The sequence below is a fragment of the Phragmites australis genome, chromosome 3 (assembly GCF_958298935.1).
Source record: "Phragmites australis chromosome 3, lpPhrAust1.1, whole genome shotgun sequence".
In the NCBI taxonomy this organism is placed as follows: Eukaryota; Viridiplantae; Streptophyta; class Magnoliopsida; order Poales; family Poaceae; genus Phragmites; species Phragmites australis.
The window spans coordinates 44,362,671-44,389,067 of record NC_084923.1 but is presented as its reverse complement, the minus strand read 5'-3'; the positions used below and the strand labels follow the sequence as shown (position 1 = coordinate 44,389,067).

The window sequence follows — 26,397 nt, the reverse complement described above, 5'->3', positions numbered from 1 at the left end:
TCATCCACTCATACAAACAGATTCACTTATCAGTATCATAAAATAATCTTCATATGAGTAACTAATTACAATATTAACTTTTATATCGTTCAAACGATCTTAAATTCAAACAAACAAACAGAAATTTAATTCAATTTATCTAAACAATATAACTAAATAAATACTCTTATTTTTATTTAATATAATATAATTTTACACAACTGAGAAGAAACCAGCTCGACTCGAAGTTAGCTTCTATTCAGCTTGACTGTACCATGCAGTCAGTACGAACCCATCGCGAAGATCTGGTATCGGAACTGAACTCTCGTTAAACTGAATGAATCCGATGGGGCCGGCTCGACTCGAGGTTGTGACACGGCTTCCTACTGGGCTGGGCCTTGGTCGGATCGAGAGCAACCAGGTCCAAATCCATCAGGTATGTTGCTCAAGGAAGCGTGTAGAGCGAGAGACGAATATATATATACTCATTTGAAAAAAATTGTACGTGGAGCCTATTGTCACCTGTTCAACGAACGAGAACAAGATCTTATCTGTTGAACGGGCGAAAACTTATGAGCTCCATCGCTCAATGAGCGAGACATTCGTCTTGCTCGGTGAATGTGCGATATCTTTATTAATGTATAGCAGATAGACATGTATAATTGTTTTTTTAATATAATCTTTGTATATGACAATTTGAAAATGTTCCATATTCGTTCGATGAAAAATACTTGTTATGTAAATAGTTATCCAATAGCATTACAGAGTAGTTCATTGTATCTTTAATTTTGATTCGATGTCACTTTGTCAATATTTTTTTATATAGTTGATGTATAAATGCTTAAGTTAATTTTTTAGTGAAGTAATCATGGGAGGGTGTAAAATATAAATTTTCAAATAATAGTAGTGTGAAGCATAATTATCGTAAAACCTAGATAGATGTTACATACGCTAATGAATATTACATGAGACGTAGGGTTTTTTCGTAGCACGAATAGACACTAACTATATAGAGAATATTGTAACCTCTACACTTATTTTGGTGATTATGCACTAGTTAAGTTTAACATATTTAAGATTTTAACTTATAAAAAATTCGCTAGTTTATTTTTCGCTATAAGTTTAGACTAACAAGAAAAAGGAACAAATTTTATAAAAACGACTATTCACCTCTCCTCTAGATGATATTATTATCCTTTCACATACCACAAACATAATTAACACGTTCATTGATCGATACATTGAAATTATTATTAGGCACCGACCCTCGATAATACCCGTAAAGTTTTATTGTAATGGAAAGGATCATAGCACTGCAGTTGGAGTTGTGACGTCCTGCTGGTATACACGTATACAGGTCGAAAGTTGCAGTTGAAATTCAGTTTGCTCATGTAACACAGCAAGTCGCTCTTTGGTGGTCGAACGGAGCAAAGGTCGTAATCAATTTCTCATAATACTCCATCAAGGCATCAACTATTTTATTCAAAAAGTTACTCTATCAAACCATCAACTAATCTGTACAGATGCTCTGTACAGATGTTCCCGTGAACATCAGCCAGAGTATTCTGTTGACAACACCTGGTTATCTTTCTCTGTCTAGCCCATAGCTAGCCAGGTGTAGGAAAGCAATTGCTAATCATAGGCACAGCAATGTCTTGTTGCTATTTTTTTTCAAACACGGGGGAGATAGATGAGGTGTCATGGTGGACTGGTGGCGGGTGAGAAACGAGACGAGGATAAACTATGCAATTTTCGATTCATGAAAAAGTTTCGTGAACAACAACAGGATGAATCGTGTGCATTTCAGCTCTCCTCTCTGTGTGTTGTTTCTCTATTCAGTTCCAAGAACGATGGCATCATATATGATTATATGTTTCTCCATGTGCGTTGAGAGTGAGGTTTACTGAAAACAACGGATGAAAATGTCATTTTTGTTGGTTTGGAGAGAGATTGCGATGTGTCCTTTCTGAAAACTTGGATGAACATTTTATACGATCAATTTCAGAAAGATTCTCAAGTAAAGACGAGTGAGAAAGAGATTCTACTCAAGTCAACAGAAACGATAGCAAAGTACAAAATTTCGATGAAGAAAGTCCGCAACGTTGCATTCGACAAACAGAAAGGCAAGAACCGGCCATACGGTGACAGAGACGGCACCAGAGCAGAAACCCAACCATCCAAGGATCGATCTGGGCCGGTAGAACGTGATCCAACGGTCAGTTCAGAAACCAGGTGCCGACTTGCGGATTATTGGTGCCACGAACCAACTGGGGTGTAAATGCCAGTAATGAATTGTTAAAGGATAATTTCTCATAGGAAAAAAATGCCTAGATCGAGAGTGATCGAACAGTTCTAAGAAAGGCTGAGCCGAGAACAGACGTGCTCGCACGCCATGGCCGGAGGCATGGAGAACGCCGGAGCGGACCGGCTCCGCTGCGGCCGCGGCATCTAATGCTCGGCGCCTCCGTATCAAGAAATAAGTCCGACGGTAAATTATGCACGTACGAAGCAGGCCACTCGACGGTGGAAGCTGCCGCCGGACAAGACAGAGATGCTCGAGTTTAATTAACCAGAGGATCGAAGCCAGGAACGACCACCTCGTGTGAAATAACCGACGCGCATATTTGATTTCTTTTCGAAATACCCATATTTGATTTCTTGATCAAAACCATCATCTCAAAGGCTTGATTAACCCTTATATATATGTACACCTCGTTGACCATAATCAACTCTACATAGAAGTTGCGATTAAACACCCATGGCGATCTAATGAAGAACGCTAATTAACACCAGTGCCTAGCTAGCGAGGCGGGACGAAGACGAAGCTAGCGTGCACCTCAAAAGAACCGAGAACACGACGCCTCCCTTGCGATCAGAGCCCGACGGACACCGGCGAGGCGCGGTGGTGCTCCCGCGGCGACGGAGATGGCGACGGCGACGGCGTGGACGAGGAGGAGGCCTTCTTCCAGGACGCGGTGCGCAGCATCTGGCACATGCCCTCGGCGACGCGCCCCGCGGGGCCGCCCCTCTTCAGCATGCGGCAGATGGCCATGTGCGCGCGCACGGCCTCCTCCACGTCCGGCGCCGCGGCGCCCGCGCACTTGCCGGCCTCGTACTTGACGGCCTCCGAGCACAGCCCGCAGAGCCACCTCCCCCCGAAGTAGGCCCTCACGCCGCCAATATATTCGCCGGTGCACTCCTCCTCCAGCCCGCAGCACTCGCAGCTCACCGCCTCCACCTCCATGCCTACACACCTCGATCCACTGATCAATTCTTGATCACGCAGCAACACAACCGGCCTTCAAAGAAAGGTTTTTTTATCAGTTCCTGGACTGCAAGAACTATGTATATATGTGTGTGATCAAAGATGCTAATCTGAGCTTGGCCGTAGCTTAATGTGCTTGCTTGTGAAGTAGAGCTTTGCGCTGTGTTCTCCTGGCTGCTTAGTTTGGCGTGTTTATATGGTTTTCGGGAGGAACGAGAGGACGACTCTGCTACAGTACCCGGCGCCGATGCTTGCATGGCACCTGCCTCTGTCCGAGGACCGGCACAATTAATCGCATTGTTTTCAAGGGAAAAGACCGCCTTTTTGCACATGGAGAGCACCATCGGATGATCGGATGCATGCTAGATTGCTTTTCTGTTTGGGCTTTGCTTTAGGTTTCTAGTCCAAAGATTAATTTTGGTTTTTTTAAAAGCTATTTTTGAATTTTAACAGTTGATTTTTATAATAAATTTTTAACTTCTCAACACACCAAAATTTATAAAAACTTCTCTTAACTAACTTCTCAGCTTCTATTTTATTTCCTCATAAGTAAGTTTTTGTTTCTCCAGAAACCACTTTTTTAACCATATTTATTTAGGTTTTTAGGTTTTGATAAGGAAAAACCTAGTAAAAACCCAAACAAACATGTCCTTACTCCTCTCGCTACTATTCTCATGTAGGAGAGTAAACACGTCGCACTATCAATAGTACGCACAGTACAGACAGGTGTCCTGCACCCTGTTGCTCTCAACAAAAGGAAATAGAGAAACATCAAGACAATTTCGTGCAGAAGTCTATTGCATCAGTTGCGTTCTTAAGCTCCATTGTCCACATGGATGACACTTTGTCAAAAAGTTGGGTCAAAGTGTGAGGAAATATTTGGTCTCTGCCCTTGTTCACAAGAAAGGGCTAGGTTGCCGATATCTTCTGTGCCTAAGATTTTGAGGGTCCCACGCGAGACAAAGAGAGGGACTCTTTTGCTAATGTAGATATGTAAAAACACACTTTATTCAAAAGTTCTCATACTAATCAATCAGATGAAAACACGTCTTATTATACTCGATGAAACAACAGCTTGGTTATTGTCGGGATTTAGGGTCTGGAAAGCGTGGTTTTGGCATCCTTGAGTTTAGAGGGGTGGACGCAGGGCAGGTCGACACAGCAATGGTGGCGAATGGGGTACTCATGATTTTGTGCAATACTTAGACCTTCTTATATATTGATGCACCTCTTGGTAAAGAAGAAGTGGAAAATGGCTCATACACACATGCTTTCAGGGACCAACTTTAAAAAGTTCTTGAAGATAACATTGATGACAACACTGAGGATCAGGAGATTGATGAAGTTGTTGGCGCATTAGTCGCACCTAGATTTGAGATAAACCCTGCCCCAAAAAATATACAAGATCCAAGAGAAGCTAACACCGAAAGTGGAGCAAAGGCCGCTGCCAAAGGGGCTGCAATATGAGTATCTTGGGCCAAATAAGACTTACCCAATGATTGTTAGTGACGAGCACAGTGAAGAAGAAACAACATGTATACTCCAGCTTCTCAGAAAATACAAGAAGATAATTGGCTACACTATTGATGATTTGAAAATAAAAGGAACTAGCCTTGCTTTCTGCACACATCGGATACATATGGAGGATGAGTTCAAGCTCACTATAGAGCATCATGCCACTATAGAGCATCAGAGAAGACTTAATAACGCAATGAGGGATGTTGTGAAGAAAGATGTCATGTGATTGTTAAAGGCAGGAATCATCTATCCAATCTCTAACGGTGAACAAGTGAGTCCAATGCATTGTGTGCCAAACAAAGGAGGATTAACTGTGGTCAAGAATGAGAAGAATGTGTGTTGACTACAGGAAATTGAATAAAGCCACAAAGAAGGATCAATTCCCATTGCCCTTCATTGACGAGTTGCTTGAGAGGTTAATTAAGCACTCATATTTTTGTTACTTGGATAGATACTCAAGATTTTTCTAGATCCCTATTCACCTGAATGATCAACACAATATTACATTCACATGTCCTTACGGTACATTTGCTTATAGATGGATGCCTTTCGGACTATGCAATGCCCCAACTTATTACCGAATGTCCTTATAAGCCAGGTCCTCCCCTTCATATAACAGAGGAAAATGAGTACATACGAATGGATTGTGCCAAACTCTGTGACAGACCTACACCTGATGAAGCTAACTACTCCTAGCTCATCATGACGGGGGGTAGGCACACTTGTCTTGCTTTGGTAGTTATACAAGCCTTGTTCCATCCACTGAACGCTGTCATGCATGTCTGTGAGGCCATCCTATAGCATTAAATGCTATGAGAAGGGTCACTACACATCACGCCTTCCCACGACCTAGCTCGCCGAAAGGGAGTGTCCGAGGAAGAAAAATACTAGAGTGGATGACATTAAACGTGATTCAACTGGTTAGGTGGGTACCTGCCTTGCGACCAACAGAGGCTGGTCACAAGGTTTTGTCCACCATCAAGGTGCTGGTCGATGAAGTCTTATCCTGGTCGGAAGGTAAGGCCATGGTCTTGAGGGTATTCGCTCACGAGTTGACACGTGGTAGCGTGGGCCTGCCGGATGGGGCAACCTCCTTACCTATTACACTGATACTATAAAAATATCACTCAAGTCCATATGGCGGGCACTACGAATTCTTCAGAACTCAAGCCAATGCGCATGCTAGTGGATTTTATTGGCCAATTATGCATGAAGTTGCAAGAAAGTTAGTAGCGTCATGTTCCGAGTGCCAGCCATCAGGTAACATTTCAGTTCATTCATCCATGCCATTGAATTGCAATATTCAAATCGATGTGTTTGACATATACATATGGGCCCATTCAAAAATTCCCATGGATATACATCCTAGTTGAAGTGGAATATGTTTGTAAATGGGTGGAAGCTATGCCTCTTAAGAAAGCTACTTCAGATGGCACTTTGAGAATGTTTAATGATGTCATTTTCACAAGATTTTAATTACTAAGAGCTATGATAAGTAATGGAGGGTCACATTTTATTGAAAAGGTTTTGGAAAGATTCCTCTCAAAGGTTGGTATTGACCACATAGTTGCTACTGCATATCATCCACAGACTAACAGCCAAGTTAAATCTTTAAACAAGGAAATCAAGGATATATTAAAAAAAGATTGTGACTAAAGGAGGAAATGGCTGATCTAATAAATTGAACTCTTATTAGCATGACTCCTTATCAGGTGGTCTATAGAAAATCTTGTAGATTGCCACTGGAATTAGAACACAAGTCATATTGGGCTATAAAGGAAATGAATCTTAATCTGGGCACTACATGAATAGAAAGGAGGATTCAAATCAAAGAGTTAGAAGAGTTAAGATTAAAGGCGTACATCAATGAGAGCATCTATAAATACAGGGTGAAAATGAGGTTTGATAGACGACCAGAGAAAAAGGAATTCAAAGAAAGAGATAAGGTCATATTATTCAATTCATGGTTCAAATTCTTTCGCAAAGGCAAATTGAAAAGTAAATGGGATGGACCGTATGTTGTACACAAAGTGCTACAATATGGAGCTATTGTTATTATGGGTGAAAAAGGTGAAACATATACAGTGAATGGGCAACTATTGAAGGTATATATCGAATCAGATATAGTTGAACTCAAAGCATTCGATGTCTATAAATTTAAAAAGAGCTTGTCGATTTAGCGACGTAAAACATAGCATGTTGTGTGTGTGTGTGTGTGTGTGTGTGTGTGTGTGTGTGTGTGTGTGTGTGTGTATATATTACTATATTTTTTTAGAAAAAAGAAGATAAAAAAATGATGATGTCATGCTTATGTATGCTGTGCAGCACAAACCAAACTATCTCGGTTTTGTCTGATTTTTAGCAGCTGTCCTCTTCAGGAAGTTTCCTACAGGTATTTGGTATGAAGCAGACTCAAAAGGCGATGGAAGGACTCCAAAATCAAAATAAAAAAATGCAAATTTACAATCTACTCTATCCAATAGGGAAAGTTGACATGAGGAAGATGGTGAACAATCTTGATGAGATGAAGGCGACCAACGACGAGATCTCGCTAGGTGCTATGCAGCACACCCTCAGATGCCACACAACACCACCATTGGCTGGCTCTCTCCTGGCTACCTAGATAGTAGAGTGTGTAGTCCGACCTTCTATAGGTTTTCTTGCACCTTAATGTTCTGCTAGATTTGATATGCATCATGTTGAAGAGTCTGAAGTGAAGAAGACAATGAATTCCAACCCACAACAAAGCTCTATGGCTGTGTCAACTTCTCCAAGACAACGTCAACAACCTGGCAACCAAAGCCTCATCCAAAAATATTCTAAGAAAGGAAAAGCACCGATGTGTGCTTCTTCCTTCTCCTGGTCACCACATACAATGGATCATTAGCATGATCTAGAGGCCCTCACGACGTCCAGTCACTGGCATTAAATTGTGCCTCCCCAACCACTCCAAATATGAACATTGATGACAATGAGTGCACCAAAGCATACCAAACAATAATGGAGGTTATCGTGATCTAAAGTGACGAAGAAGATGAAGCTCTATTGTGCATCAAACGTGGCAAGGCTACCCCAAAGTCACCTCTACGCTGTTCTGATTGACTGTGTGCCACTGTTGTTTGAACGCTATGGCCCAAAGTCTGATGATGTAGTGGATGTCTTGGATCACACCATCACTAAACCTACATGTCATCATCACAATCATACTGCTGGTGTTGGTGGCTACATTGATAATGAAGATGAAGAAGTCTCAGAAGGGCACGGAGAGTAAGATATAGAGGAATGTGAAGAGGAAGATCCATAAGAGCGAAATGACAAATACATGATAGACTGGGCGAAGCATCTTGAAGGTGCCAAAAAAATTGTTGTCCACATTGCCATAATAATATTGCATACAATAATATTATCATACAGGAAACTGATGAGAACTTGGAGAGAGTGAGGCAAGATATGGCATCCATACGCCATTAGGAGGACAAATACTTCCACTTCATTCAAATCAATGTAAGAAAGATTATGGTGATCCTTCGCTGTAACAAGATGATGCCTTGAAGACACGAGCAGCTCAAGTAACAACATATTTTCATCTTTTTTTTATATATAACAAGGTTGTTGTACGGTTTGAATGTGATGACGTTAGTTATGTACATCTTTTATATTAATTATAGTGAATATATTATCATTATTTCATCATAAATGCCACCTGGCATTTAAATGTTATCTCTGTTTTGTGACATATTATGTTTTATGTTCGATTGTATAAAATTAGAAAAATTCAGGAGAAATCAACATAATGAAGAGAACATAGAAGATTCACATCAGAAAAAGGAAATTTCAGAGGACCAACAACAAAAAAAAAAAACATTATCAAGACCTACTTTTAAATGTCTCGTGATCTCGTCTCATCCTCACGCCAGGCCACGAGCATCTCCTGTTGACGATCTTCGCTTGTCTCGGACACGTAGCGGTGCAATACATTGTCGTTCCCTCGGCGAGTGTTCCCGTCAATATGGGCTCAGCATACGCTATACTGTGTCTGTACGTGGCCAGTTGAGATTTGAGAGCATTCAGCTGTGCACTGTGCGCTAGCTGAGACTGCCAACACGCAGCAAACGAGATGTCCTCGTCGAGGAGACACCTGATCAACCACTTGAGGCCAAACTGCATGGCAGACAACGCCTTCCCCGGAGGCCACCTCATGTCCTCTGTCACTTCCTATCTGTTCGTACAGTTGCAGGAACTTGTATTTATATGGACCGATTTCATAGGGCAAATTGTGCATGGTTGCCCTTTCGTTTTGGTCCGGCTTCCCATTATGGATAAGCAACATTTTCTGTAGTGGGTTCTATTTGGTTTGTGTTAAAAAAAGAGCGCTTCTAGCGCCCGGACATCTGATGCATCGAACGTTCTAATGATCTGTTGCAACATTGAAAAATAATATCTGCAACATCGGAATGATTGTTTGCAACATAAAAAATATGCATCAAAATAGCACATCGCATACATCCGATCCAGGAGAAAAATTCACACCGCAACATTATGACTTGTTTCATGAAAATACCGTAACATTACGACTTGTTTTATGCAATATTTTCATGCAAAACCTATGTGGTCACTTGACTTTGAGCTCATCGCATGAGATCTTGAATGAGTTTCACTTTTTGATCAATCCTACTGTAAAAATGGCATAGAAGATGTCCTGGAAATCAAGTTTCCTAGCCCTAAATCACAACATCAGCCACACAAACAATTGCAATATCCAACAATTGCTATTGCAACATCTCAAAATACACAATGCAACATCCCAAAATCCAGCAACATTTAAAACTAACTATGGAAACACTCAATCAAACAATTTTACAACAACCATAAGCCTGTAACGTTCAAAGAGCGTAACTGTAATATTCTTGAAGTATGAATGCAACATCTAAAAACTAGAATAAGAAAGTACAAAAGGTTGCAACAACCTGATAACAAGCTTGCAACAAATGAAGAGAGCGGTTTCAACAAATGGAGAGACCAGTTGCAACACCGCCTTGTTGGGTCTCCATCTAGTAAAATATGGCAAGCTCGGGCTACGATGGTGACAAATCGAGGCTGCTACGACCTCTTCATGCAAGTAACCATCACTCTCTTGAGTTTCCTGCCGCACCATAGCCTTCATCGGGCGTGCACAGGGGGAGGAAGGGGCCTGGACTAGAGCGCAAGAGCAAGCTGCACTAGACTGGAGATGATGGCCACGACACTGCCTTATTGTGGTCTCGATCTCACTAAATCCAGCGAGCTCTAGCCACGATGATGCCAAATCGAGGGAGCTCCGACCTCTTCACCGCAAGGTCTTGCGGACCCACAACCTTCCTCGAGCATGTGCAGGGGGGGGGGGAGAGAGGTGAGGTTAGGGGAGACACGGAAGTGGAGGCCATGGGCCATGGCATGTTGTGGTCTGGTGCTCTTGATGGAGAATTGGAGACATAGAGTTGAGAGCAGGGTGGGAGACAACTAATGAGGATGAGAACTACTAGTTGATGCCTGGGCGGACGTGACTTGTTTATTGTTTTTGGTTGTCAGAAACTTCGGGTCCGGTCTTAGCAAAGCATGGGGAACACGTGTGCACCGGGTCCAAAAACGAAGATTGCCGGTGCACCGGGGCCGCCCGTTTCATCAAACTGCAGTAGATGGCAGATGATGCGCCCGGGAGCGAATAGCTCGTATCAGATGTAAGTGTTTGAGCATTTTCGGTTAAAAAAAACATATGAAAGAACCAACAGAGCTAGTGTTCACGGAGGTCCAAGCCCAGCAAAACCATGGCCTTTATGCTACAACTTGGGCCGGGCCGCGCTACAACACTTGAACCAAGCACTCCTTCACGAGAACTGGCCTCTGGGTCCCACGTGCGAGCTGCCCATAAACCCTAATCCCTGAATCGCTCCCCACCCGCTCCATCTCGCGCTCGATTCGAATCGAAGCCCCCTCGCTTGCTGGTTGCTGCTGCTGCTGCAATGGAGGACACAGCGGTGGAGGAGGCGGAGGTGAGCGGCGCGGCGGAGTTCGCGCCGGCGCTCGTCGCCGCCCACCCGCAAGGCCACTCCGTCGCCGTCGCCGTCGGGCCCGAGCTCCGCGTGTTCGATCTCAAGTAAGGAATGCCCTCTTCGCTTCTATCGCGGCTTCCCGATTAACCCTGGATCTCGTGTGTAGAAATAGTCCGTATTTTGACTAAATTATTGATAGATTTTAGTGGAGGTTGGGTGGTACTGCGTTTTTGAGCTGAGTCTAACTGCTTATCTTAGTTTTGTGTAGAGAAGAACTGAAAGTTGTTCCTTTTAAGGGAATAAAAATGGAGTTCTTGTGATGCAGCTTGTGTAAATTGTTATTAGTGAGATTGATTCGCTCTCGTATGCTTAGTTTTGTACTGTCCAATTCACATGTCTCAGTGAGAAGTGTGAAACTTCTCTTTGCATTTCACTTGGTGGAATGTGCGAATAAATATTTATTTTGTGCATCCAGGGCTGGTTGTGCAGTTTCATTGTCAGATGACTGTGGCGGCGGTTCTCATTCGGATGCTATTAGAGCTATTTGCTTTAGTGTGAATGGTGTTTTGTTTGCGTCTGGTGGTGATGACAAGCTTGTGAAGGTGTGGAAGACTGATTCGTGGCGTTGCATCCGGACTCTGTAAGTGCCTCACAATGTTGTTCTGTTCTTTATGTAACTAACACAATTGACACCAGATCAATGGGCCTTTATGTTTGCAGTATCTGTAGTCTATGAACTTTGTTCCGGTGCAGTAATTATATTGTGAAATGTAACTTGATTTAACCAAACAACGCCCTACAGCAGCTTGTTATGTTTAATTCTTTTATAAAATTTCATTGTTTTCATGTTATGTTTCCTGCATGGATATGAATGTGTTGCGATATTTTCACTTGCAGAACTTCAGAGAAGAGGGTCAGCGCAGTTGCTATTAGCAACGATGATCTGTATGTTACTTTTTCTGATAAATTTGGCGTTGTTTGGTTAGTCACTATGGGGGATGATGGTGGAGAGCAGGTTTCAGTTGATAACAAACCTGTGTCAATTCTTGGTCACTATTGTAGTATCATCACTAGCATGGTACGGACAAGTTTTAAAATTATGTTACCTATGGTATATATTTTGTCTCTTATATTTAATATAGTAAACGAATGGGCAATCCTATTGACAAACCAACAAAGTGTGCTACACTGCACTGTTGTGAGTTGCTCCTTTCATGTCCTATATGATTAACCATGCTTATGTCATTTGCGTGGGATTGCAGAAGTTTTCACCAGACGGACGGTTTATTGCTACTGCTGATAGGGACTTTAAAATCCGAGTATGACTTCTGTTCTTTGCACTGGTTGCATTAAGGAGCATAATTTTAAACTAGTTCTCTTATTGTGTTGCAATTAATTTTGTAGGTCACATTATTCCCAAATAATCCTCTAAAAGGGGCCCACGAAATACAGAGCTTTTGCCTTGGACATACAGAGTATGTTTAGTGTACAATGCCATCGTTATTCGTTATGACAGTTTTATTCTGTTTTCAAGTTCTTGTAATATATAGAGGAATTGAATTTATTGATCACGATTCCAACTGTAGAAGTTTCAGAGATAAGAGTCACAGCACATTTTTGTTTGATGTATTTGATAATGGCTATGACTCGTCTTCCAGCTTTGTCTCGTGCATCGCCTTCGCACGCATATCAGAAAGTCAGAGCTTTCTTATATCAGGAGGCGGCGATTCAACTGTGGGTACATAAGCATTTTAGTATACAGACATGTACTTTTCTCTCGACAAGCTTCTCCTAACATTTTTTCACTTGTTAAGGTTCGCCTATGGGACTACATAAATGGATATCTCCTTGATACATGTCAAGTCAGAGACAAGGTAGCAGCTGGAAGTTATCTCTTTGCATCTTTCGTGAAAAGAACATTAATATACAATCTGTCTGTTCTCAGTTTTCGACATTTTCAAGTTATTTTTGAATATAACAGTTTTTAAAACTACTTGCAGGTGGGAGAATTCATAGAGACAAACGAAACTGATGACAGCAATCTAGCCATTGCAGATATATGTCTGAGTAATGACGGCTCACTGGTCGCCGTAGCAATTCAAAGGTAAGCTTGACTCATGTGGTGGTTCTTCTACAAGAAAGTGAAGGAATTTAGTGTGCTCAGTAACATGATGTTCTTTTTTCACACTGCAGTTTCAATGGCGTAATGCTTTTAACATGTGATCTAATAGGAAAGAAGTTATCTTTTCTAAAGGTACGTCTATTTGGTAGACAATGTTCATGGCCTTCAAGATAACTGACATGGAAACAAAACCATGGCCTAGGTCTTGTTTCTGAACAAGATTTACTGACCATGAACACCGTTGATACTGCTCAGTAGCTGGGTGATATTTTTTCATGGATCAGTGCTGATGCTCGCTACTTGCTAGTTGCTAGCTCTTGATCCCAGAACCTTTTTTTCACGTCAGCTCCAGGCTTCTAGCAATGACATTAGTTTCTAGCTGGTTTTATTGTACTTGGTTTTCTAGCCAAGAAGCCCAGCCATGTGCCCTACTTCGCTGTTGGACTTGTTTGTTAATACGTCAGTCTTACTAGCTAGTTGAGATTTATTATGAATGGTCTTACTGGATCTGGAAACTAATCGTAAGATTTCAAGCTCAGATAGAAATTTGAATAATCTTGTGGGGCTCAATTGTGATAGAAGCCTTGTGTCTCAGCTGTTCTACAGTATTTTTTACCTTTGTATCTCATTGATGAGCCGATGCATCTAATACAATTGCAGGTGATTACAATGGAAAAGAGCTATATTCCCACTAGCTTAGCTTCCAGCTTATCAGCAGAACTCCTGTGGACTGTCATGGGCGCATCAAACGTGCCTAACCAGGCTGCCTCCCAGTTATTTACCCGTTTAAGGATCATTCCCCACTTCCAAAATGATCTATTATCGTCTTCTAATAATGGTCCTGTAATCCTCGAAGACAGTGAAGTACCACACGGTGAGAAGCTTCTTTTGGCGCTGCAAGGGAGCCTTGACATTGCAAAGCAAGAGGAAGTGTTAGCCTCAGTGCTGGCTTCGCTGAAAGTTTCGATGCATAAGATGCTGGTGAAGAAGCACTACTCGGAAGAGAGAAGAGAGCAGAGGAAAAGAGGCAGAAACGATAAGAAAATCAAGAGCTAGCTCAACCTGTGGTTTCAACTTTCAACGAAACAATAGAACAGGTCTTTGTTGCTGTGTTGTACCATCACTAATTTGAAACACAGGGATTGTATTAACAACTGTAAGAGTAAATTTATACTAAATTATTTGCTTATGATCCGTTAGCATAACAACAATTCAGCTGATTACTTCAGTAAAAATTGATGCAGTTTTCGTGTCTCCTTGTCTGCATCTGTCGTGAGCTGTGACTTTAAACGTTAACCAAGCCAATAGTTGCATGTGTTATCGTGTAATTGGAGGAGATCGTTTTTGCGAGGCATCAATTTGCGGCTGATTGAACTGCACCCTGATCCGCCTCATGGCCGGGACGCAAAGATCAATCCGAGAAAAGAGCGTGAGGATTCGGATCAGGCCCCGTTCTCTCTTTCCGGAGTACTGGCGCACGGCAGGACCGCCGGCGTGACGCCGGTGAGGACAAGGCTTCTGTTTCTTTCGCTTTTGCGAAAGCTTCCGTGTCCTGCTGCAGTGCGACGTGTCCGATGGTTCTGCCGAGCTGGAACGAACGGCCACCGCACATGCAATGTTTGCTACGGTATGCCAGGAAGAATATTTCCAGCCCCTCCAATGGCCTGTTTGTCGCCTAGTCTTGATCAGCCGAAATATTTCGTATATTTCAGGGGAATTTTGCATCAGACAACGCAATTATTTAGGTTCCGGATGTTCCGGTATGGTTACTGTGAAATCCCTGTGTTCCAAACTAGACGCTAGTATTCCTTACCTTCCGAAATATTGTTCATCGACGAAATATGGCTAAAGAAAGGGAGTTTAGGAATCCATTCCAGCTCGGATGAAAAGGGCTAAACAAGGGAAGTGTGGGAATTTATTCTGACCTAAAAACCTTATCCATTGAGTAGAGATGCAAAGGCAAGCACGGTTGGTAAGAAAGATTAGAGTTCTCTACAAGAAAGTTAAATCCCTTGGTCAACAGCATGATGGCTGCCTGGCTGCTGTTCTGTTCTTCCAGATGCAATCTTCTTCTGAAATATGGAACTCACTCGATTACTCATTGTTCAAAGATCTAAACAATGCTATCTTGTTTGATAGCGCAGTTGAAAGTTGATGCTCATGGAGTTATTGCCGTAGTGATCAGAGAAGCTAGGTCCCAAGTTTTCCCTGGCTGCATGCCCTCTGATTGGTTTTCCAACCATGCAACTGCAGCTTAGATGTGAGTAACTTGTGTTGTGTCACCTCTCGTCCAACCAAAAAAAAGTTTTTTTAAAAAACGACGCTTGAGACAAGGGAGAAAATTTTGGAACTCCTCTGTAATTGGATGACAAGAGAAACTCAAATCAGTCCAAACCAGATCAGAACAAACATGAAATATCTAACGAACAGTGGCTGTCCATCCACGAGAAGGCATAAGACAAAACTGATTCACCCTCATCATTTTGACAACCCGATGACTTGAGATTAAACGCCGCCACAGCAGCAACGCCGCCAGAGTCACTAGACTGACGGATTGGGAGACGCTTATTGGCTTCTTCACCTGAAAGCTCCGTATGAAGCTTCCATGGCGCAGGCCCAAGCAAGCACTGTCTGTAACCAACTGTGGTTGGCTTGTTGTTTTCTCCGCATTGAGCTGATGCTTCTTTTTTCTTTTGTTCTTTTCTCATTAAGCTGATGCTTCTCTCTCTTTTTTTGTGCTTTTCTTCGCATTGGGCTTATGCTTCTTACTGAAGGCGAAAGGGGGACAAGCACTCATGCTAGATTCATTTCACGGACCCAGTGACAGCTACTGCCTAGTTTTACTTTCTACCACTGCATAATGCTCTGAGCACACAGAAAGTCAGAAACAGCAGGCTTTGGGAGCATGGGGTTAATCAGGGTTCGCCTAATTGCTTTGTTCATGACTTTGTTTAGTACAAAAGGCCTGTCCAATCACTGCACTGTTGGTGCATGTGCAAGTGCAACAGCTTCCCAAGTGTTAGTATTATGTAGTGTCTGGCGTTTCTGGTTTCCATCACCCTGTTCGGAGATGCATCTATTTTCAGAGAAAAACAATCCAGAAATGCACCAGTCAGGAGGGCAGCAGGTTAGGCACCGCTCCCTTTCAATCTTTAGGCAATGTCAAGGAGAAGAAAGAATGGAAAGGCACATAACTGGATTACCCTCTCAGCAGATTAGAGAGAGAGAGAGAGAGAGAGAGAGAGAGAGATGGTTAACTGTTTCTTTTCTACTATGATGAGAGAGGTTTATGTCCGATGATGGCATGGGATTGGTTGCTTTGTTAATTTGGACCAAATACCTAAGGAATTGGCAGGCCGTTCTTTCCACCAGCCATTCTCCCCCTTCCAATGTGCCATGCCATCGTCGCCCACAAGCTCATGCCTAGCTGACATCCGTTCAGCTGAAAATTCAGTCAGGAGAAGGCGTGGCTGAAAAATTCGGTGCCATTGACCAAGGACAGTAAACAAGTAGTTCAGTAGCAGTTTCTTGACGGATGCTAGTACAAGGCATCAGATAAGTTGCCTATTAACGAATGTTTACGCATCAGAAATCTTGAACTAGCCCTCGCAAAAAAAATCATGAACTAGTATCAGCTGGTAGCACTCCTGAATCCTGATACGAAATCAACTGCAGGCCAATCCCTTTCTGCTCGGTCACGAACTTGTCACCATACGAAACAAATACTCCAAAAAAAATGCAGTACAATCACAGCTGATGCTTCAAGGCGTTCCATCTCTCACTTGTCAGCCTGCAGAACAATTGCTCCAACAGAAAATGTACTGATAATCACGGCTTGATGATTCAAGTGTCAGCTCCAATAATTTGGATGGCCAAGCTACGGCCAGGCCATCGGGCAGCAGAGGCATGGGCGTGACCGGCGTGTTGGTAACAATCATAGTGGCGTGGAGCAGATTTCGCCGTTGTTCACTCGTCGCAGCGTTTGCGAAGTCTGTTTTTTTTTTTGGCGAAAAACGGGAAAGGGACAGGAACCGGTTTTTCCGTATTGTTCGGTATGCGGATTTTATTTTCAATCTTTTCAAAATTCGAAATTTGGAATAGATATGGAAATGATCAACAAACCGAAAACTTTTTTTTTTCGCGTCATGAACGGATATCCATGCAAAAAAAAAAAAACTGTAATTCAATTCACAGACACATATTGCAAAGATTTTTTTATGTGGTTTTCAACAGTTTAGTTATCAGAGTAACGGCCCCATCAGAGTATTGAATTGGACCTTCAAAGGTAGAGTTATCCACACAGAACAAGATGCCGTCACAAAAATATTCCTCAGATTTATTTAGTCTACCTTGATTAGGTACTCCTCCCAGCTACTGTCTTATCTCTTATGCCTCTGACCCACACTCTTTGCAGCGCCATTAGCCCCCAAATCGGGTGGGTCAAATGGCTCATGATGCTGCCATTTCTGTCCTTGTAATGGGAGACGTGGCGGGAGAGCAATGTCGAAGCCTACTGCAGCACGCATTGTGTGGGGGCTGGCCAGTGCAGAGAGGAGAAGCAAACAAACGCAAGGCACACGTATCAATACTATTACTATATACTATACGGGGTGGATTTGAAAAAAATACAAAATTACATAACATACGTGACCGTATTTACCAAAATAGACAACATATTATCGTATTTACAATTTTAATATTCGTATTCGACATCTCGTTTACCGAAAATTGATTTTCGATACACCATATACCGAAAATACCATATTCGACACACAGTGTCAAATAGGCCCCGGTTATGAACAGTGTCATGTATGAACAGTAACAGTAGTGCGTTTGAATTTCGATTTCCATCTTCTTTAAAATGGTGGTCTTTTGTTACTCCAAAAATTTTAAAACTTTTTTTACGTGTTCTATAATCCATGTGCAACCCATTTTAATTGGATTCACCAAAAAAATCCTTTGTATATTTAAAACTAAAATTCTCAAAAAAGACTACTTTTATAAATTGTAACAATTGTTAGTGTCTCACATAAATTCCTAAAAATCTAGAAAAAATCACTAATATTCTTCTTATGTGATGGACTAATTTCTAAAATTATTCCTAGCCCTAGGTTATATGATGAAAAAGTGAGTTTCTTTGTAATGCTCCATTTATATGTATTTTTATCATTTCATGTCATATTCTTGTTTTAATTCAATTTGAATTCGAACAAAATTCAACTATCAGGAGGATGCGAGCGACCGAGGAAAAATAGTCAGCGGGTGAAAACCCGAGAATTGAAGATGGAGTCGATAAAATTTAGAGAAGAGACTCTAATGCCATATTGGGAAGCGTTATCACCTCTCTCGAGGCTGTGTTGATGTATATATATATAGGCTACCGAACCATAACTAGAGTTACAAATGGATTGCACCTCATACAGATGATTTCGATCACATGAAATAATGCATGGATACAAAACCGAGTTTATCTCTGAGTTCTATCTCTAAACCTATCCAAACACAAAAAAAATAATATGGCCGTCACGGAGTACGTCAGAAAGATGCTGAGTTGGTTACGATGATTTTTTGGTAAACTTACCCCTTGATTGTAGGTTTTGTGCATGTTTAAATTTATTTTTATTCAAATTGAATTAAAAAGAGAATATCACATGAAATGATAAAAATGCATATAAATGAAGTATTACAAAGGAACTCACTTTTTCATCATATAAACTAGGGCTGGAAATAATTTTATAAATTAGTCCATCACATAAGAAGAATATTAGTGAATTTTTCTAGATTTTTGGGAATTTATTTGAGACACTAACAATTGTTACAATTTATAAAAGTAGTCTTTTTTTTTGAGAATTTTAGTTTTAAACATACAAAGGATTTTTCGGTGAATCAAATTAAAATGGGTTGCACATGGATTATAGAATACGCAAAAAAAGTTCTAAATTTTTTGGAGTAACAGAAGACCACTGTTTTGAAAAAGAGGGAAAGCGAAATTCAAATGTATTGCTGTTACTGTTTATGACCGGAACCTATTCGGTACACCGTGTGCCGAATACAGTGCTATAATACCATATTTGGCACACCGTGTGCCAAATATGGTATTTTCGGGGTATGGTGTACCGAAAGTCATTTTTTGGTAAACGAGGTACCGAATACGAATGCTAAAATTATAAATACGACGATATGTTGTCTATTTCGGTAAATACGGTCACGTATATTATCTAATTTTGTATTTTTCTGTGGGTTCCAGCACCCCCGACCCCAGCTACTGTAGCAGTGGGGTCCACCACTATTTGCTTCAGCTATAGTAGTATGTGGGTCCATCACTGTGTATATATATGTATACCTGCATATGTATATTTTCTTTTTGGGAAATTTCAGAAAAATGTGAAAGAAAAATTAGTTATATAGATAAATCGATTGAAAGAATTTGTATATATATATATACTCATATGTAGATACATAATTTATTGATGGACAGTAGCTACGACAGTAATACGAATCTAACAAAAAAAATCATATTTTTTTGAGTTTTTATTTTTTTCCTATATATATTACATACATGAGTCCGTAGGAAACCAATATCCTCCATTTTATAACATATAATAACGGTGGAAAAATCGACACTCTCTCAGGCCACCTGCTAATTATTACTGTAGCTCAGCATAAAAATCTAAAATACAAAGATTTAATGTTATCAATGTTAAAATGCATCTCTTCAGAGGTAACGATTTAATGTTATCAATGTTAACTTATATAATATGGATTCTTGATGGTTGTGAAATCTTTGATGGCGTGTGGGATATGGAGGTTGGTGTGTAAAAATGGATGAAAACTGTTTGGCGGGGACAGGTGGAGTAGTACTCTGGATGAGGATGTCCTGGGGGCTTGAGTCACCTCTATAGTGTTTATTGTTGGAAGATACCTACCTCAGTCACTTAAGAACCGAGTCAATTGTCTCGACATGCTTAGCCACCCCCGTGCAACCATGCGTCCTAAATGGGCAAGATTTGACTTTCTTTCATCGAATTGAGTTGGGCATAATTCTAGGAGGCTAAGAGTAGGGAGAGGTCAAATGCCCATCTGTCCCTCTATCTGAAGGTTTCTAGAACTGGCCTAAGCTTAAAAAGGTGGCTAGCCTTTAGTGCATAGCCTTTGGGGCTTGGGATGTCTCGTAAAAAAGTCTGATAGGAAAGGTATTTGGGGGGTCTCGGTATGATTAGCGCCTCCACTTGCAATGGTTGGAGGATGAGCATATTGCTTGGGAAAAGTTGTACAACCTCTGCAGAGCGTAAATCTATTCAAATAGCCGTATCCACGGTCATGGACATGCGAAGCATAACCCCATTTGACTAGACTCTGGGTGCATGTATCTTGATGAGTGTGTGTAGACTAGATATCCATGTGGTGAAGTTCCTGGCTCAATTCGCCAGAAGCCATGTGGTACTAGAGGTATACTAGATGTGATAATAGCGACTACAGAGTAAGGTGTAGCCCATCCTAGGACCGAACCCCCCCCCCCCAGATACAGCTTGTTACCTTGTTTTGAACTATTCAAACTATTTTGAAGTCTTTAGTAGATGACACAATTGAATACCTGCATAAAACTACTTTACGCTAAAAGCAAAACCATAAAGCCTTGCCCTTATTATGCATCTATCAACACTTTGAAGTAGTATAGGGCTTGCTGAGTATCTTCTGTACTCACTTTTGTTGTCATCTAGATGAAGAAGCCGATGCCGACTTCGCCGGAGGTGAACCTAGGGATGAAGAGTAGTCTAAAGAGTCACGTTCGCACCCTCGCTGCTTGTGGCTTGGGCTTTTGCTTTCCGCTGTGTTTTGTTGGCTGTTAGGCCAGGTTTGTAATATACAGTATGGTTTGTAACCTTTTATACTCAGAATCTTAATATTTATGTATAAAGTTTAACTGTGATACTATAATTATTATACTATATGTATCAATTACTTAATCCAGAAACTGATATAGGAGACACAGGAGATCCCGAGAGCAGGAGTCTTACAGTGCTGTAGGTAGCCTCCGCGTAAATAAGGATAATGCATGCATCAAATCTGAACTAATAGTATTGGTAAAACTTCCACCATCAATATTAATTTACATACTTTATCTTGTACTTTGCACAATGATTGAAACACATTATAGCGTTGTCTTGTCGCCTCAACAAGTGCACCATCACACTGAATTTCATGGGCTAACAAAGATAAATCCGTCTTTGGAGCATCATCAATATATTTATCATTATCTGTTGCATATAAATTAGGGTAGTTATGACAAGTATAAGCATCATAAACATACCCTTCTTCGGATTCTTCAGAAAGACTATTAGAAACATAACCTTCTTTGGTCATCAACACCTTCTTTTCATTAGGACAATCCCGTATAAAATACCCTCTTCCTCCATAAGTATAACACAACTTTCCGGAATGAGAAGAAGTGCTGCAGGAGATTCAACTTTGGATTATGCTTTACTCATCGAACCAATGACTGATTTAGACGCCGCTTTTGACGGAGTTCTCAGTTTGAAGGAAACTGACTTACTAGCAGCACCCCAATCATCGCATCGCTAAAAATAACGAGAGCGACCAGCAGCACAACGAGCCTTCAGTTGTTGCTCCACCCTCTGAGCAACATGCACCAAACTTTACATATCATAATAATGTGCAGTTTCAACACGTTCCTCCACATCCAAATTCAAGCCAGTAATAAACCGAGATATAGTGACATTCTCATCCTCTTGCACACCTGTACGAATCATCAAAAGTTCCATCTCCCTTATAATAAGCATACATACTAAGATTACCTTGCTCAAGTCACTGCAAACGAATATACATGGTCATAGTAAAATTTTCAGGCACAAAGCGATGATGCATAATATCCTTCATATATGTCCAAGTGTGTGGACGACCTCTAGCACAGCACAAAGAATTCCACCAAGTCAAAACATACCTAGTGAACTCAATAGATGCAATGCGTACCTTTTTCTCCTTAGAATAATCATGGCTATCAAAAATCTAATCACAGCGCATCTCCCACCCCAAATAGTCCTCCGGCTCACTTGATCCCAAAAAAGAAGGCATGCAAATTTTTAACTTACCAAGCCCTTCATCTAGCGGAACACGAACAACTCAACCAACCGTATTGTTATCACGGTTAACATGTCAAATATTAGTAGCAAGTCGCTCCATATGAGCATCACGCCGATGCAGAGGATGTTGTGGTTGACGATGATAATCATTACCATCATATAGTAGTCTCGGACTCTCATCTTTAGCATCATAAACACGACAATCAAAAGCACGGAAATGCCTTCCAATATGTGCATCACGTCGTGGAAGTAGACGTGCATAAATCTCAGTAATAAAAGTCTTCATCATTTTAGCAAAACCACGATCCATACGATTCTCCAAATACCGACATGTGTCTTCCAATCCACTCATAACTTTAGTAGGTATTTTAGGATAAAAAAAACAGGATGTGTTACGTCAGGCAATTTATCAACAACACCATGAGTGGAAACTTTAGCATCAACAACTTTATAATTCTCATAATTATCCATCTTACAGTTTCTGTATAAATTCAGAAGTACCATGAGTAACCCGAAGTCTGATACCACTTGATGAGCACACGCTTGCGATGCCTGGCTTTTTGCCCAACCTTTCATGGTATAATCTCAGCAACAAATACTTCTCGGATTTTTTAATCAAGTAACAGCAAAACAATCCACAAACAATAGCAATCTCGCTCCAAACGATCCAAATATTAGTAGGAACAACAAATAAAGAACAACGGCAATTCTGAAGGTAAAATGTTTTTGGCTTACACAAAGATGTAATCCAAACCCTAACAAAGTCTTCCACCAGCGACACGGATGCACCCCTATCAAAAGGATGGATCTCTAATGAAATCAAGAACACACTCAAATCAAACAAATCTGATCACATTCTTCTCCAAGCCCTAAAGTGGTGGCAATAGATAATCATCACGAGAATGTGATCGCCATCTCTCTTCTTCTCGAGGAAACCCTCCAAGAAATGCACAATAAACCAGTCTGAGGATACAAGGATGCCTACCCTATGCTTTATGGCATGCAGGCTAGCCAAAACACATAATTGGACTCGAACTAGACTAGAGACTCTGATTCGGACTCAACACAAACCAACACTTGTTTCGACCATTATTATGCACACATGATGAATCTGACTATGAGGTCGGATCCAATGAAAAGATAATGAAATAAGTTTTACATTAAGCACTCACATGCCCCAATCGGACTTCGTAGGAGAGAGTTATATTAATTTTACTTCGGGCCTATCTGGCGGTGATGGATCAAATCCAAGATGATTTAAAACTTTATTATCTTTAATATCTGAGATTGGGTCAACTTGATCTTGTGGAGGATAATAAAAGAAAGTCTCCTATATCCCTGAAGGTCATAGAAAATATGACTATGATAAATAGATGTCTTGTATTTCACTAACATTGACCTAATCTGAATATATATTTCTTGTTCTTGTAATTTCTCTTCTTTACGTAAATTAATACTCACGAATATTTTCTTGTATCAAGAACCAGTAGCTAAATTATTCTCACCCTTCCTATATTGCTTCTTAAAACTAAGAAAAGAATCAAACTGAATAGTTGAACATTTTAGAGCGTTAACAACGTGACTCAGTGAAAAACTGATAGTCACATCAACCACACCTAGTATGACCAATGACCCGGCTAGCAAACCGTTGAGTATCTTCTCTCCATGTGAGCTCCATCTTGCATGTAAAGTCCCGTTTCTTAGCATGAACATTTTTACTATTTCTAAAGGAATTGAACTATCTTATGTAAAGTATTTTTTTAGATTTGTGAAATTCATGTATTTTAAACACGGTTAGATAAATCATGATATTTTTACCAAGTGCATGATCTATCTGTGTTTCTGTTTCTGCTGTTGCTCTTGCAAGAAAAATGTGAAGCAGAGCAACATTTGGATCATCTGCCCAGAAGGATGACAAGATTTTGCTGCACCTTCCATTCACAGGTCGACAGCAAATCTACCTGGCGTAGTGCTGTGCACCAATGAAATTGGAACCTACCATTGTTTGCATGGGCTCGAATGGGAACGAACGGCAACACACAGCACAAGGAGCTAGCAAGGGCAGAGAGAAAAGATGGGCAGTGATGAAGATATGGACCTGCCCTTTGGAAGCGCGCACACACAAACCAACAATGACATCACAGGCACAGGCACAGGCACAGGCACAGTGAGGAGAGGAGAGGAGAGAGAGAGAGCCTTCTTTAAGATCACCACACTCTCCCAAGTCCCAGCCTCCTCCTCATTGCTCTCTCTCTCTGCATTGTGTCACTCTAGACTAGGTCGTAGGTAACTAGCAATTGAGCTCTTTTAATTCCTGCTTGATGCTTGAAGTGCAGTAAGGCACACTGCTACAAGCAAGCTGGTGCATGAGCTTGTAAGGTACCTTGGATCTTGCCAAGGCTTGCAAGGTCCCATTTTGCTTCTCCCCCTGAACTTGCAGTTGCGTTTGTTTTTTTAAAGACACTTGCAGTTGTGTTTGAGTGCACCTCTAAAGTTTTGATTGGCCCTCGAGCTCCGTACTTAAGCTCACCGCCACGTCCATGCCGTTGAAGCCTGCAAGACTTGCTGGTTCTTGCTAGCTGCTGCTTCTTGTCCACCTACCTGAAGGTAGAATCAAGACCAGGCTGTGAATTCATTAAAAATCACTTTTTTTGCTGATCAGTTCTCGACATGAACATCGCAAATCGACCTTTCTTTTGTGATAACGTCTGTGGATGCAGAGTGCTGTTCAGGCTGTCCAGTGTTCTTGGCATGTTCTTGAGATCAAAGATCCAGGAGATGATCCCGAGGAGGAGGTCGAGGTCGATGAACGGCGCCAGCGCGCAGCGGAGCCACATCTCCGATCAGCTCGCGAGCTCGTCGGCAATTCCATGCGACAGCGACAGCCGTGGTGGGGGCGGCGCTGGCGGCAGTAAGAGCGCTACAGCTCGTGTGCTGTTCGCATCTCCGAGGCTGTTGCACTCTTCCTCCCTGCCCACCGGCAGCGTCTTCGCCAAGGACCCAGCGCCGGACGCCGACTCCGAGACGGCCTTCTCCTTGAGCCCGACCTCCGTGCTCGACGCGGCGGCGGCCTTCGCGTCCGGCTCCGATGTCGTCGGCAAGCGCCGGCCGTGGCTCGAGGGGCTGCACGGCCTCACCGACGCGCTGGACTCCGACCAGCAGGAAAGGGGCGTCCTTGCGGCGACGTCGCCGGCTGTCAGGGCGCAAGCGCCGCCCCTGGTCAGATCGTGTTCCCTCGACCGCCGTGTCGAGTTCGGCGTCAAGAACAAGAGCTCGTGGCTGCCCCTGCGCTGCGGTGGCCGCGAGTCTCCGACGCGGGCACCGGCCGATCCAGGGGAGATGGAACCGTCGTCGGAGGACTACACGTGCGTCATCTCCCGCGGTCCAAACCCGAGGACGGTGCACATCTTCGGCGACCGCGTCGTGGAGGGCGCCGGGCTCGCCGATGCGAGCGGCACGGAGAGCTCGCCGCGGCCGATAAATTTGCCGGCGCGCGGCGACAGGGGCTTCTTGAGCTTGTGATCGATGCCCGTGTAGCCAGTAGCCTGATGCATAGGTAAATTGAGTTTGCTGAGTGCTATTAAGTTCAGCCTTAATGCTGTTATGTTGTATTGGTTGTTCAATCTGATCAGATGATCATAGATGTTCTTTTGATCAGATGATCTACTAGGTGTTTTGTTCAGGTTGAGCTGAAGCTGTGATATAAACTTGAGTAAATTCCAGCATGTTATTATTAGAGAAAACTGCAAAATCTCAACCTGTAAATTAGCTGCCGATTGCTGAACCACTATGTGATGGATTTAATCTCAAGACAAGCCTAGCTCTTCTTAATTCCTAAACTACTTGAGTCCTGATTCCTGAATTGAGTTTGTGACTGCAAACGACATAGACAGATCAATTTCTAAATAGAACTTCAGAACACTTCCAAATTCTAACAATAATTTCAGAACCTTTCTCCAACACTGATAATAATTTCAGACTATTTCCCGATGAAAAAACTAGATTTGACATGAAGCGAGTCCCAGTCATTGATGGTTTCTCGAGGCATAACCCGAAAGAAAAGAACCCAATGATTGGTGTCTCTTGTGGCAAGCCCTGCACATCCAAAGTTGCAGACGATATGATCAGCTAGGCCCGTGGGAGCGTGTGCGCCCACTTGAACGGTGCCTTGTCCCTGTCGGGGCCCCGCCCGGGGTTCAGCAAGCGGTTGCAGCTAACCTACACTGTGGCCGTGTGACTGTCCTGTGGGGCCACCCGCTGCTCACGCTTCCTTTGCTTCGCTTCACTGCTGCGGCCGTTTGATCTCATCTGATCTCTAGTGTTTCGGTTCCTCTGTCAAGCTTCCTTTCCATGAAGCTGACTGGATTGAATTTGACGCCCATT

At 42.1% G+C, this 26,397-nt stretch overlaps 3 protein-coding genes across 4 annotated transcripts; 2 read left to right on the top strand and 1 right to left on the bottom strand.

Annotated features, from left to right (window-relative positions):
- Positions 1–2,634: 2,634 nt before the first annotated feature.
- Positions 2,635–3,453, bottom strand: LOC133911242 (uncharacterized). Its single transcript, XM_062353443.1, has one exon. The coding sequence runs from the start codon at positions 3,221–3,223 to the stop codon at positions 2,852–2,854; it is 372 nt and encodes a 123-aa protein (XP_062209427.1). The 5' UTR covers positions 3,224–3,453; the 3' UTR covers positions 2,635–2,851.
- Positions 3,454–10,640: 7,187 nt separating this feature from the next.
- LOC133913296 (uncharacterized) lies at positions 10,641–14,171 on the top strand. The gene is made up of 10 exons (XM_062356408.1): positions 10,641–10,895; positions 11,267–11,431; positions 11,689–11,869; positions 12,054–12,110; positions 12,196–12,266; positions 12,450–12,525; positions 12,606–12,665; positions 12,792–12,895; positions 12,985–13,045; positions 13,574–14,171. Exons 1-10 carry the CDS (start codon positions 10,762–10,764, stop codon positions 13,967–13,969), a joined length of 1,305 nt encoding a protein of 434 aa, XP_062212392.1. The 5' UTR covers positions 10,641–10,761; the 3' UTR covers positions 13,970–14,171.
- A 9,954-nt stretch (positions 14,172–24,125) lies between these two features.
- LOC133913295 (FCS-Like Zinc finger 8-like) lies at positions 24,126–25,739 on the top strand. Of its 2 annotated transcripts, XM_062356407.1 has the most exons (2): positions 24,127–24,621; positions 24,735–25,739. In XM_062356407.1, the coding sequence occupies exon 2, from the start codon at positions 24,766–24,768 to the stop codon at positions 25,534–25,536; it is 771 nt and encodes a 256-aa protein (XP_062212391.1). In that variant the 5' UTR covers positions 24,127–24,621; positions 24,735–24,765; the 3' UTR covers positions 25,537–25,739. The 2 variants fall into 2 exon arrangements, with proteins under 2 accessions (XP_062212390.1, XP_062212391.1); XM_062356406.1 differs by having other exon boundaries at positions 24,126–25,739.
- The last annotated feature ends 658 nt before the right edge of the window (positions 25,740–26,397 follow it).

Excerpts from the sequence above, each read along its gene's own strand:
- LOC133911242 (XM_062353443.1), bottom strand. The coding sequence starts at position 3,223 with ATGGAGGTGGAGGCGGTGAGCTGCGAGTGCTGCGGGCTGGAGGAGGAG.
- LOC133913296 (XM_062356408.1), top strand. The coding sequence starts at position 10,762 with ATGGAGGACACAGCGGTGGAGGAGGCGGAGGTGAGCGGCGCGGCGGAG. Across the intron at positions 12,666-12,791 it reads CATGTCAAGTCAGAGACAAG|GTGGGAGAATTCATAGAGAC; the intron begins GTAGCAGCTGGA and ends AACTACTTGCAG. Across the intron at positions 13,046-13,573 it reads AGAAGTTATCTTTTCTAAAG|GTGATTACAATGGAAAAGAG; the intron begins GTACGTCTATTT and ends ATACAATTGCAG.
- LOC133913295 (XM_062356406.1), top strand. The coding sequence starts at position 24,685 with ATGAACATCGCAAATCGACCTTTCTTTTGTGATAACGTCTGTGGATGC.